The sequence below is a fragment of the Zeugodacus cucurbitae genome, chromosome 3, assembly GCF_028554725.1.
Source record: "Zeugodacus cucurbitae isolate PBARC_wt_2022May chromosome 3, idZeuCucr1.2, whole genome shotgun sequence".
NCBI classification, from domain to species: Eukaryota; Metazoa; Arthropoda; class Insecta; order Diptera; family Tephritidae; genus Zeugodacus; species Zeugodacus cucurbitae.
Genome location: NC_071668.1, coordinates 32,161,024 through 32,175,030, shown reverse-complemented (window position 1 = coordinate 32,175,030; position 14,007 = coordinate 32,161,024). Strand labels below are relative to the sequence as shown.

The 14,007-nt window shown below is 36.8% G+C and overlaps 1 protein-coding gene across 1 annotated transcript; it reads left to right on the top strand.

Annotated features, from left to right (window-relative positions):
• Positions 1-7,925: 7,925 nt before the first annotated feature.
• On the top strand, positions 7,926-11,146 carry LOC105219953 (UV radiation resistance-associated gene protein). The gene is made up of 5 exons (XM_011196315.3): positions 7,926-8,457; positions 8,513-9,637; positions 9,750-9,824; positions 9,879-10,268; positions 10,744-11,146. The coding sequence occupies exons 1-5, from the start codon at positions 8,126-8,128 to the stop codon at positions 10,856-10,858; spliced, it is 2,037 nt and encodes a 678-aa protein (XP_011194617.2). The 5' UTR covers positions 7,926-8,125; the 3' UTR covers positions 10,859-11,146.
• Positions 11,147-14,007: the final 2,861 nt, after the last annotated feature.

Genomic DNA, 14,007 nt, shown 5'->3' with positions numbered 1-14,007 from the left:
CAAAAGGTATAGTTAAAAAATCATATTGATCTTTCGGCGTCACAAAGCGTTGCGCTCAATTGAATCGGATGTACCGGTATTTGGTAGAAGCCACTAGCCATATCGGGTACTTGTCTGCGACTGTGTACTCATTCAAGGCACGTTAATCCACACAAAGACGAAAGGTGAACAACTGGGACGAATAACGTTGAACTTCATGAGCTCATCGATTTTATGACGTACATTCTCTTTCTCATCTTCGCTACACTGTCTTTTGTGGATCTATTAACTTAATTTCCAAATAGCTTGTTGTTACACGTGTCTGTGGTATTCCCTCTATAAACCAATCAGAATAGCGTTTCAGAATTTTTTTTAAGACTGTCTTATCGGAGTTACTCCGGTCGGAATCGGAATCAACCATATTTTCATAACTATGAAAAGTTAAGACTTCAACTCTTTTTGTTTTACAAATACTGAATTTTTCAGAGTCCATTGCTAAAGCCCTGGTTTAATATTTCGCGGCCATTAAAAACATCGTATTTCACATATTTGTCCATAACAACGTGCAACAAAATAACTAAACAATTTTGTTCAATACTTATATTAGAAATAAGTTGCAATGTACTAAAGATGAAGTCGTTACTTATGCCACTTAGTTTTACAATTTTGCTGAGTCGTTTCTCCTTACATTTATCTGCAACACTCTCCTTAACCAAGGAACACTCAGCTCCGGAGTCGAAACAAAGTGGAACGGACGTGATAAAATGCAACAAACTCTTGTCGATTTGAACCATGCGTGTCAACACTACCGACACTGCAATTTCCAAGTCTTTATCTTTCCACTTGAACATTAGTGACGTAACAATTTGAATTCCATCAGCCCAATACCACTTCTGATGTAGAATCCTCTGGTATAGGATTCATTATTATTATTTTTTCTTTAAAACTGATTAAATACAGCAAAAACACTTTAAGTTTATTGTTCTTAAGAAAATCACACTACAAATTAACAAATAGCACACACAGCGAATTCTGTCCGCTATCACGTCACTTCACCCACTGATCAACTGATTAAAAACTAAGAAAACGTAACATTCTTTTATTTCAATTCGTTCTTTCAACAATACTCAAAGAACCTAACGATTCCTGCATATTTCTTCACTCTCAGCTGAAAGCGAACAGACCTCACACAGTAACAGTTATTTTCCATTTCTGTTACAATGTGCTCATTTACATATCAATATACCGCAATACATGGTAATGTTCAGAAAAGTAATAAAAGCATGTAAAACATTGTGTTTCAAAGAACTTTGTAACAAGCTCGATTAAAATCCTTGGGGATGAGCGTATAAGTTGGTAATGTCTAAGGTTCGTGGTCCTAAAGGACAAGCGCCGACCTGTCCAACCCTACTAAAACATGTTGAAGAAACATTATTTCCAACACAAAACACGTATAAAGAAGAGGTATTAGCATACGATGAGGTAGAGCCAGTAGCTATACCTAATGTTACGGAAACGGAAGTAATAAATGCTGCAGGTCGTTTCGGTAATGCTAAAGCACCAAGTCTGATGGAATTCCACATCGTGCTTTGAAGATCGCAATAAAGCAAACCCCAAAGAGTTTCATTAAAGTTTATGAAAAATGCTTGACTGGATGCATCGTACCAAAAATACTGTGCAATCATCATCTTTGATGGTGGTGGCAATCGTAGCAAAAGAATTACTCAGATTCAAAGCGCGTGTGTTTCTACGTCCCAGAAGATTAAAAAATGAAACCGAAGCAGACTTGATTACGAGTAGAAAGAAAGTAGAGACTATTATTCTAAACATTGATGGGTATACTATTACAACGCAGCCATCACTACAGTATCTGGGCGTAATAACAGATGCGAAACTGAATTACAAAACTCATATCGAGAAAACTTGTGAAAAGGCTGCACGAGTGATCTCAGCCTTAGCGCGAATTATGGCCAACATAGGTGGCCCAAATCAAGACAGAAGGTTAATTTTAGCGAAAACTAGCCAATCTATTGCATTGTATGCGGCTCCTGTTTGGGCTCAAGCCTTGGGTCACAAAGCATATGCCAGAATGGTGAACTCGCTATTCAGACTAAGCGCCATTAGATTAGCCAGTGCATTCCGCACAGTATCGCAGGAAGCTGTTAGCATCATAGCAGGCATAATGCCACTAGATTTAATTGCCCTTGAACTCAAAAGAATATACGATTCCAGTAAAATACTCGGCAGGCCGTTAACAATAGAAGAACGGAAAGAAGAAAGACAAAATAGTCTGAAGGAATGGGATGAAACAACCAAAGGGCGATGGACGCATCGGCTTATAAAAAAGTCGAAACTTGGGTAAATAGAAATCATGGATATACGGATTTCTATATGACACAGTTTCTCACTGGACATGGATGCTTTAGAGAGTACCTCTACAAGTATGGCCATGACAATGGAGTAATGTGCTCCTTTTGTGGCAATGAAAACGAAAAGGCTCTAAATATTTTATTTCTATTGTCCGAGATATAATGTAGAACGGTCCCAAATAGAACAGCAGATAGCGGAGTGACTATCACCCGATATAATAGCCTTGCATATGCTGCGATCAAAACAGGTGTGGCTTTCTGTAAGGAAACTGACAGCAGAGGTTCTAATCGAATTACGAAAAATGGAACGAATACGAAAGGCCGAAAGCAGGAAACAGAGGAGAAATACAGTGAGAGACGTGAGCCAATAGGCAAAGCTTACCTTACGAAGTAATACTTAACGGTAGTCCCACAAGGTAGATATAAAGCTAACGAAGTGAAGGGTTTAGCACGTAGGTGTTCCGGTGCGCGAGTTAGGCATATTAAATTTTAGTATGGACCGCGCGTGGTCCCGAAAGAGGTGTATCAAGCGCACGGAACGAAACGTGCATGCTGTCATTCAGGACAGTATCTTTTAGAAGATTTCCCCTCCTATAACAAAAAAAAAACAAAAATACCGCAATACATGCCGCCTAATGCGTCGCCGAAGCGTCGCCGAAGCGTCGCCTATTTCAAACGACGCAACTGCACAAACAGTGTCCTGTTATATATCAGCACTACATACACATGCACACTGATATACAAAATATTTGTACCAGCGCTCCAATATATATATTTGGCGTAGGAACCGCTTTAAGCGATTATAGCCGAATCCACCTGAGCGCCCCACTTGTTTCTCCTTTTTGCTTTTTGGCGCCAACTGGAAACACCAAGTGAAGCCAGGTCACTTTCCACTTGATCCTTCCAGCGGATTGGAGGTCGTCCTCTTCCGCGGCTTCCTCCAGCGGGTACTGCATCGAACACTTTCAGAGCTGGAGTGTTTTCATCCATCCGTACAACATGACCTAGCCCTCGTAGCCGCTGTCTTTTTATTCGCTGAACTATTTCAATGTCGTCGTATTAATCGTATAACTCATCGTTCCATCTTGTAGAGGACCAACAATTTTTCGCAAAACCTTTCTCCCGAAAACCCCAAGAGTCGTCTCCGTCTCATCGGATGTTGTCATCGTCCACGCTTCAGCGCCATAAATCAGGACGGGAATAATGAGCGACTTATAGAGTTTGATTTTGGTTCGTCGAGAGAGGACTTTACTTTTCAATTGCCTGACATTGTTGGTATTGTTAATGCTGGTTCCCAAATAAACGAAATTGTCTACAACTTCACAGTTATGATTGTCAACTTAACGTGGGAGCCAAGACGCGAATGCACTGACTGTTTGTTTGATGACAGGAGATATTTAATCTTGTCCTCATTCACCACCAGACCCATACGCTTCACTTCCTTATCCTGTTTGGAAAAAGCAGAACTAACAGCGTGGTTCTTGCTTCCGATGATATCAATATCATCGGCATACGCCAGTAACTGTACACTCTTATAGTAGAGTGTACCTTCTCTATTTTGCTCTGCAGCTCGTATTATTTTTTCCACCAATAGATTGCAGAAGTCGCACGATAGTGAGTCAGCCTGTCTGAAACCTCGTTTGGTATCGAACGGCTCGGAGAGGTCCTTCCCGATCCTGAAGGAGCTTTTGGAGTTGCTCAACGTTAGTTTACATAGCCGTATTAGTTTTGCGGGGATACCAAATTCAGACATAGCAGCATAGAGGCAACTCATTTTCGTGCTGTTAAAAGCAGCTTTAAAATCGACATAGAAATGGTGTGTGTGATGTCTTTTTCAGGATTTAGCGCATGGTGAATATCTGGTCCATGGTGGATTTTCCAGGTTTAAAGCCGCACTGATAAGATCCAATTAGTTCGTTTACGCTGGGCTTTAGTTTTTCACACAATACGGTCGACACCTTAGATGCGATAATGAGGAGACTTATACCGCGGTAATTGGCGCAGAGTGTGGGGTCTCCTTTTTCAGTCTGGTCTTTCACCGAAGATTTGCCCAATACCTGCTTTGCAGGGCATATACTAGATCTGGATAGAGACTGAATAAATAATCGAAATACTGAAAACATGCATATCGAATTATAGTGGTTAATTTTTTTAAGCGCGGCCGAAGGCCGCCAATGCGGAGAGTAGTTCTTTGCGAAAGAACTTTTCATTTCCCCTCTTTGATAACTCCCGGGGTATTTGACATTTGTCACTCCGATAGCCTTTGTCCGATAGCAAAAATTGTTCAACTATTCAATTCTTTATACATATGTATATAGTGTAGTACGATAATATATGTATAAAGTAAATATAATAATAAACACCTAAATGGCATGATATTTTCAATAAATATGTAATATAATTAATGATTTTGTTATTAAATTCTGATTTGGGATTTTGGTAGAACTAACCGAAAATAGCGGATATAGTTTCTGGACATTTGTGGGTCGCAGTAATGAAAGTGCACGTGGAGTTTTGGGTCTTTCATCCGTGATAGTACCAAGAACAGTACTGGAAGTGCACATGTTGTTTTCGTTCGCAGTTTTGGGTCTTTCATCCGTAATAGTACCAAGAACAGTACTGAAAGTGCACATGTTTTGGTTCGCAGTTTTGGGTCTTTCATCCCTGATTGTACCAAGACCATTCACAGAATTGTGCAAGCGGGATATATAAATTGTTAAATGATGAATGTAATGCAAGAAAGGGATGAACGATCACACGTACACAATAGTTTCGGGTACTTTTGTCAATTCGCCCTTAAGAATGGCATAGAAACTTTCATTGAAACTGCTAGTACCGCTCCCTGGCATTTCACCGAAGAATTCGCCGGTACCTGACTTGCAGGGTAATAAACGGTTACAAAAGCACCTAAACCATGTCGTTGCAACACGTGCTTGTGTTGACCAAAAGGTTTAATTGCACGTAAAAAAGTGACATTAAACCTAAGAGAAGAGTTGAGTTAAATGTTTATGCATATTTTACCCTTTGTTTCGTATGTATGTATGTAGTGGTGTTATTGAAATTTCTTTGAATGTGTTGGAGTTTCAGTACATGACTTGCTGGGTATCTTATTAGAACTGTATCTTGTTGTCAATCCGGCAGCCCTTACATAGTCGATTGTAAGCTATACATCGCCTCATGAACATCCTGGCAACTACGAATATCGATGGATAGATACATCTGACAAGTTATCAATTTCGATTGTCAATTCTAATTTTCGTTAGACCGTTTTCACACGGGCAATTTTTGTTGCGGCAATTCTTAGTTTTATAGGAGAGGGAGCGACCAAGGGAAGCGAGAGGGAGAGAAATGCTCCTCTCTTCTTACAGTATTAAAAATCTGTACGTCAAGCGTTACGTAACGGACGTAAAGTATTATGTGCTGAACACATAGAAGACGACAAGCGACGAGCGACATCTGTCAAATATTAAAATACACGCGTTCTTATGGGCACAGATTTTTTGACAACAGCACGACTACGCGACAACAGGCTTGTAGTTGTCGTTGTCGCCAAATTAGAAATGTTTCTAATTTTGCCGACGACAATGGCCGCTGTAGAGCTGCCACTAACATGTGAAATGTAAAATTATTCAAAGTTCTCACAAGTATGACGTTATTTTGCCAGCAGAAACGTAAAATAGCTTTGATATATCATTTATAATAAGAATCGATTATTTAAAATAAATAAATCGGGTCGGCTTTAGTATACTATCCCAGGCTTTCGGTAATAAAATGGGTATCGTTGGAAAGAGGAGGTTCTCCAGATTAAGAATATATATACATATAGCTGCAGCTGACTTATAGTTTTCGAGATATTCGCACTTAAATTTGAAAAAAATGCTACTTTTATCTTGAATTTTCACAATATATACTGAATATTTTATTAATATTCTGCACTTATTTTACACTTACACTTCACCACATTGTTTCTGCATATTTATTTTATAAAAATTATGACGAAAATGGCTGTAAATAAATATTTAACATTTTACACAAATCTTCGTTTAAAAAATAGCAAAAAGGGTTGCAGGTTGACAAGTAATCAGTGTTGCCACATCAAATATTTCGCAAAAATCAAAAGAATAAAAATAAACAGAAAAAAGAAAGATTATACCCCAAACCAAACCATTATGGTGTTATGACTAATGCAAAGTCTTTCGGTATTACCTTTTCTTTGATAACACCCGGTGATTGCCCGACCAGGGTTATTTTTTTGAAGCGCGGCCGAAGGCCGCCAATGCGGAAAGTATTTCTACACGAAAGAATATTTCAATTCCCCCACTTTGATAACTCCCGGTGTTTGCTCGACCAGGGTTATTTTTTTGAAGCGCGGCCGAAGGCCGCCAATGCGGAAAGTAGTTCTACACGAAAGAACTTTTCATTTCCCCCACTTTGATAACTCCCGGTGTTGGCTCGACCAGGGTTATTTTTTTGAAGCGCGGCCGAAGGCCGCCAATGCGGAAAGTATTTCTACACGAAAGAATATTTCAATTCCCCCACTTTGATAACTCCCGGTGTTTGCTCGACCAGGGTTATTTTTTTGAAGCGCGGCCGAAGGCCGCCAATGCGGAAAGTAGTTCTACACGAAAGAACTTTTCATTTCCCCCACTTTGATAACTCCCGGTGTTGGCTCGACCAGGGTTATTTTTTTGAAGCGCGGCCAAAGGCCGCCAATGCGGAAAGTAGTTCTACACGAAAGAGTAGTTGAATTCCCCCTCTTTGATAACTCCCGGTTTGGCTCGACCAGGGTTATTTTTTTGAAGCGCGGCCGCCAATGTGGAAAATATTTCTACACGAAAGAACTTTTCATTTCCCTTACTTATAGTGCATAGAGTGAATATCATAAACTTTCTTATATTATCTTTATATAATCTTTTTATAGGGCATTTGTTTTCTGCATTTTCGGTATTTATTTATTTTGGTTCTTCTCATTCGTTTCCAAAATATCTGATATGGCAACACTTATTACTTGTCAAGCTGCAACCCTTTTTGTTATTGTTGAAATTAAGAGATTTGTGTAAAATGTTAAATATTTATTTACAGCTATTTTCGTGATAAATTTTATAAAATAAATATGCAGAAACAATGTGGTGAAGTGTAAGTGTAAAATAAGTGCATAATATTAATAAAATATTCAGTATATATTGTGAAAATTCAAGAAAAAAGTAGCACTTTTTTCAACTTTAAGTGCGAATATCTCGAAAACTATAAGTCAGCTGCAGCTATATGTATATATATTCTTAATCTGGAGAACCTCCTCTTTCCAAGGATACCCATTTCATTACCGAAAGCCTGGGATAGTATACTAAAGTTTCCCCAATAAATCGACCATTTTTACATTTTTTGCGTAAATAATTTCACTTTAAACTAAATATGTAAATTTTATTGAAGTGAAAGATGTTAGTACGGCAACAATGAAATTGCTGTTTGATATGTCGCTGCCGTCTTCAAAATGTACAAGACGCTGGCTTCAAAGCGACATTTGTGATTAGCCGTCGCTACGTCGTGTCGTGTCGTCGTCTTTGTGTTCAGCACTTAACTTTTGACGGAAAATAAAAATGCAGTTGTTGTATTGTTCACATCTTTGGTATATACATTCATCGACTTTTGAATTGTTTAATAAATTTTTAAAGCATTACATGGGTTAATAAATACATATTGTATAAAGATTATTTTACAAATGCAATTATTGTGCAGCCTTAAAAACAGAACTGGGAAAAGATATTGGAGATAGTAATATGAGGACCCGACCCCGGTGCCATACTTGGCTGCCATTATCTACTCAGCAGCTTCGTTTGCGAAATCTTATTAGAGTAAAAGGTGTAAACATCAAATGTCAGGAAACAGGCGCTTTGATATATTATACTCTTCATGAAACTGTAGACAAAGATGCTTTTTACACAAGTGAATGTTTGCCCGACCGACAAGATCAAAATTGGGCCGAAATTATTTGTCCTAAAATATTTAAGGCTAATGACCGAAGTGTTTGTGTTAAAGTATGGGCACAATATATAACTTGCTTACTGGATAATAATAACGTTCAACGAATTGTGGGAGTGGATCCATTAAGGTATGGATATGATTTTATGTTTTGGAAACTTTCATGAATATATCTAATTCTACAGTGCCTTGACAAATGAACTTGTATGTGCCCACAAAGATATGCCAACAAATTCGAAACATAAACTTCTTTTTACTTGGGGAATAAATTTTTCTGGTCTGATGCCACTAAGTGAACAAACCTGTTTAAAATTAAAGGAAAATTCTTTAGTCTTTTACATAAACGGCAGTTGTTTTACATCGGCTGAACACATAATATCGGATATTACAATAATTTACAAATTTCTTGCATTAAATGAAGAATTCCCAAATAATACTAAAATTAGACCAAATTCTAATCCAAAATCTGTGGATGAAGTAAACGCCGATAATTTCAGGAATGGAGTGACTGCACGTTATATAGTTATGTACTTTAAAAAGGACGAGGTACGTAAAGGATATAATTTGTACCAGCTTTTAAAACTTCAAGAAAAGCAACGAATATGTTTACAAAAAGTACGAGAAAGCAGAGATCTTACAGTTGAAATTCAACGAAGTTGTGTGCAATGCATTACAAAAGACCAACTTTCCATTCCACTTACATCGCCATTTACTAATACTTTCACTCGGAATTCTCAACGAACAAGTATGGGTCGAGCATTAAGTGAGTTATTTTCTGAACAACGCCAAATAAGACCCCAAACATTATATTGCGCTCAAAAATTGAAGAAGCAATTGGAAACATTGCGTTTGAAACAACGGCTCCTCCAATCTGAGCATAGAACAATTTCTCTTCGCTTGGCTCAAGAAACAAATCGTTTAAGCTCTTTAATTGAAATACGACAACGGCATCAATTATCTATTCGATCTCGAAATCTACAGCTGCAAGGTGAAAAAAAAGTTTTGGTAGATCAATATCAGGAGATATATTTTCTTACACAAAAAAAGATCGAAGTCATAAGAAATATGGAACGAAGAATGTCTGCATTATGTGTGGGTTTACGCGAAATTTACCCAATAGAAACAAAACCGAATGGTTTCAACACGATCAACAACGTAACATTTCCAAGTATGGATGCATTAATTAATGATACAAAATCACATATTACCAGTAATCCGGATAACATTTTACCTATTACGTTGAGCGTTTCACTGGGATATATTGCACATTTAGTGCAGATGATAGCTTATATATTCAATCGCCCTTTAAGGTAATGACAGTAACATACATAACGTTGATATATATTTAGCAGTATTTATTTATTTTTTATTTTTATTAGTTTCATTTGTAACTGTTTTCATAAACTATAATTTTTAATTTAGGAATGCGATAATACATCAAGGTTCCCGCTCCCGAATAATAGATATTGTAAAAGAAATTCCGTTATCGTGTTCAGAGTAAGTAGTAACCTAATTAATCTGTTTTATATCTTATTTAGATTTCTTTCTTAGATTTCCTCTTTATAATCGCTCTGCTATACCCTCAAAGGCTGTAAAATATGGAATATTTCTGCTTAACCAAAATATCGCTCAGCTATGTTACGATATTATAGGACTGCGCTGTGATATGAGCTTGACACTTGAAAATATCAATCAGATATTTGTTTATTTAAGTGAGGTTCAAAGCATGGATGAGAAAAAAATGTATCGCAATAAGAAGTTCGTCTTCAGCTACAACGGTTGTATAAATATGGATAATAATATTCTCTCGAATTCCCATTCATCGATCGATATGAACAATGTATCAGTTCCTTTGGTGACTGTAACACCAGAAAATTGTTTACTGCAATTGACAAGCAACATGCCATTTTCAATTGAAGGTGGTGTTAATATAAAACAAAGGTTCGTACAAATATTATCTCTTATGTCTTAAATGATTCATTACATGCGGTATGTGCATAGCTAATATTGTAGCTGGGAGAACATAGGTAGAGTGATATATTTTTTAATTAGGAAAGGTTAAATGCATATCTCAATTTACTCAGCCAACATGCCGTGGACTTTTCGGCAAGTCAACTCTCAAACTAAAAACGACCTTTCTGTGGTTCAAAAACATAAAAACTTATAATTGGCAGCCGAATCTCAACTCGGTGGATTACAAGTTGTGGTCCGTATAAGAGGCATGACTTGCTGTACTCGACACAAATTGTTTTTAACTAATTTGTATTTTTTTTAATATAAACAAAAAACTCAAAATATCCTGTATTAGTTGACCAGATTTAAAATATGTTTTGCTCCTTTTTGATTGAGTTAGTTTTAGACTTTTGTTTTGTATTGAAATATTAAGTACATTTTATTTGAATTTGATTACTTGCAGAATCAGCCGGTCTGTTGGTTCCTATTCGGACTCGGAAGATGACTTCAAAGATATTCGAGTGAATGGTTTCTCCAACTCTGATTCAAACCTTGCGAATCCGTCTAAACACATTTAAAATGTTTAATCTCCTCTTGGCAAGCATACGTCTAGTATGCATCTGATGAAAAAATCGCTTATTTATTGTACACTTTTTTTGTTGTATCACTGTAGTATATTGTATTGGAGTATGCATGCATACACCTCTAATTAATTTCAAATTATGTTTAAGCTTAGGACCACTCTTTATGAAACCGTTATTATTTCAGTCGTCAAAAAATTATCCAAAATCCATTACATAGTGGAATCAATAAGTATATAATTTTTATTATAAGAGTAAAATAATGAAGATATCATTTGTTTATCATTTAGTAGTTTTATCTCAGTATTATGGCAGCTGCGACATATATAACGTTCAAATGGTTTGATGTGGTTAGATTTAGATTTTTTTTTTTAATAATCAATACTGTTGCTCTCTATACATATTCTGGCGCATAAAAGTTGTAAGCCAACAAATTTAATTTCATAAGAAGTATTGCCAATACCTAATGTGGAAATAATTGATGCTACATATTTACTCCTCTAGCGGCTATATTTGCATAACCTTGACTTATTTACATCCCCTGTTACGGTTTACAATTCATTTTTATTTTTGTTGAACTTTTGAAATTAGTAAAACATTTAATAACAAGTAAGGAAAAGCTAAGTTCGGGTGCAACCGAACATTTTATACTCTCGCAATTTATTTAGAGATTTACATATATTTTCGGTGAAAAATTACCCTTAGGCATTGAGTTCTTCATGTTTGATATCAGGGGCCTTGAAAAGTCATGGTCCGATTTTGACAATTTTTCCACAAGTGATGTCACAGCTCAAATACAGTATTTGTGTAAAGTTTTATTTCGCTATCTTTATCGGTTCCTTATGTATACATTATAAAGTGAAAGAATCAGAAGGATTCAAAATTGAGTTATATTTCCATATTCCACCAGTGTCATCAGGGTGTAAAGAAAGTGTTATATGCCGAATTTCATTGAAATCGGTAGAGTAGTTCTTGAGATATGGTTTTTGACCATAAGTGGGCGACGCCACGCCCATTTTCCATTTTGTAAAAAAATCTCAGTGCAGCTTCCTTCTGTCATTTCTTATGTAAAATTTGGTTTCTGACGTTTCTTTTAGTCATTTTCAACCTAAGCTTTGTATGGGAGGTGGGTGTGGTTATTATCCGATTTCTTTTATTTTTGGACTGTATAAGGAAAGTTTGGTTTATATAGCTTTATTGGTTTGCAAGATATATACAAAAAACCTATTTGGGGCGGGGTCACGCCCACTTTTCCAAAAAAAATTACATGCAAATGTACCCCTCCCTAATGCGATCCTATGTTCCAAATTTTATTTTCATAACTTTATGGCTTAGTTATAGCTCTTTATGTGTTTTTGGTTATCGCGCTTTTGTGGGCGTGGCAGTGGTCCGATCCGCCCATCTTCGAACTTAATCTTCTTATGGTGCCAAGGAACACGTGTTCCATGTTTCATTAAGATATCTCTATTTTTACTCAAGTTACAGCTTGCACGGACGGACAGACAGGCATCCGGATTTGATCTTTACTCGTCACCCTGATCACTTTCGTATATATAACCTTATATCTAACTCGTTTAGTTTTAGGACCTACAAACAACCGTATAAGAGGAAAAAAAGGATATAAGTATATATGTTCTTATTTAAACATCATTTAATGTAACTACAACTTTTGGTATTTGGAAGTTCCAATCTATTGGATTCGAGTAATCACGATAATATTTCTTCAACCACAAACAATGGGTCTAAATCTGACGATACATAACAGTCCTCATGCTTCCAAATTTAAACAAATATAATTTGAAAGAATCTACAATAAATAATATTAAAAAGCCACAGTAATGACTTTTTCATGAAATCGGATGAATGTATATGCATCAGAGAACGGCTTCCGTTGAGCGCAAAAATGTTCATACACAAACAATACCCGAACTATCAGCCCATTCGGCTCAAGCGCTCAAAATGGCATTCGTGAATATATTCGCTACTGAGCTAAATTCAGCTCAATTGCGGTAAATTCGTTTGCTTGCTGAGTTTATTCACGCTCGTGTTGAAACAGCTCTACCCAGGCGTTCGCTCATTCGGTTCAACAATGATCGTGTTGAATGAAAACAAGCACACAAAAGAGCAAACTCAACGTCTATGAGCAAACTCAACGGGTGTGACCAAACTCACTGTGCTTGATGTGCTTAAATGCGCAACCAGCAGCGCTACTGGTTTTGTAAAATCCGTTGGCACACAAACATGCATATATACATATATATATGTACATATATAATTGTATATGTATACCAAAGAACTGCAAAACTCACTTTTTCCTTGAATCAGCTCATACGCGAAAGTTTCTATTCAATTCCAATCACTGAGCGAAAGTGAGCTAAACATTTCGTGAAGTGAGCAAACGTGAGCAAAGCATTTCGGACCGAAGGCTCACATTGTACGCGAATGAGCGGTTCGGCAACATGAGCTGATTTTTACTCAACGCTGTGCTTCGCTGCAGTTCTCTGATACGCCGTTTTAACGCGTATAACAATAACGCTGCAGTTCTCTGATACGTCGTTTTAACGAAACATTTCTAAAGTTGTAATTTTTTAGCCCAACATACACACTACAATACATATGTATGTAAGTAATATATGAATGTAATTTGTCGTCGATGTAGCTCGTCTAGCTGTTAGATCATCTCAAATCATCTTTGCTGAAACTTCCAGTGATCGTAATGTTGTCAAAATTCACCTTAACATGGTAGCGACGGTGTTGTCGACTACCGGTGAATTAGTTAAGAAATAACGCGACGGATTGAGTTACACACAAAAGGTTTATTCTGCTAGAAGTCCTTTTTTCTTGCTGGCTGATCGAAGATTGACTCTAAACGTGATTAGCAGTAGCATATATGCACAAAAGCATTTGCATTTTCTGTATAGATCAGCACAGTTAGAAAAAGGGGAATAAGTACATGATCTCATATAACTAATTACTGCGCTTACTAATTCCGCGCTTACTTGCTTATACGAAAGAGAGGGAAATGATAAACTTACAAATCGCACAAGCAAGTAAGCAGGAACTTTACAGTTGACAAAATTTACATAACGTGTATCTCGCAACAATTTGAAGAGTAATGAAAATGAAACATTAAACTGTAAAATAAA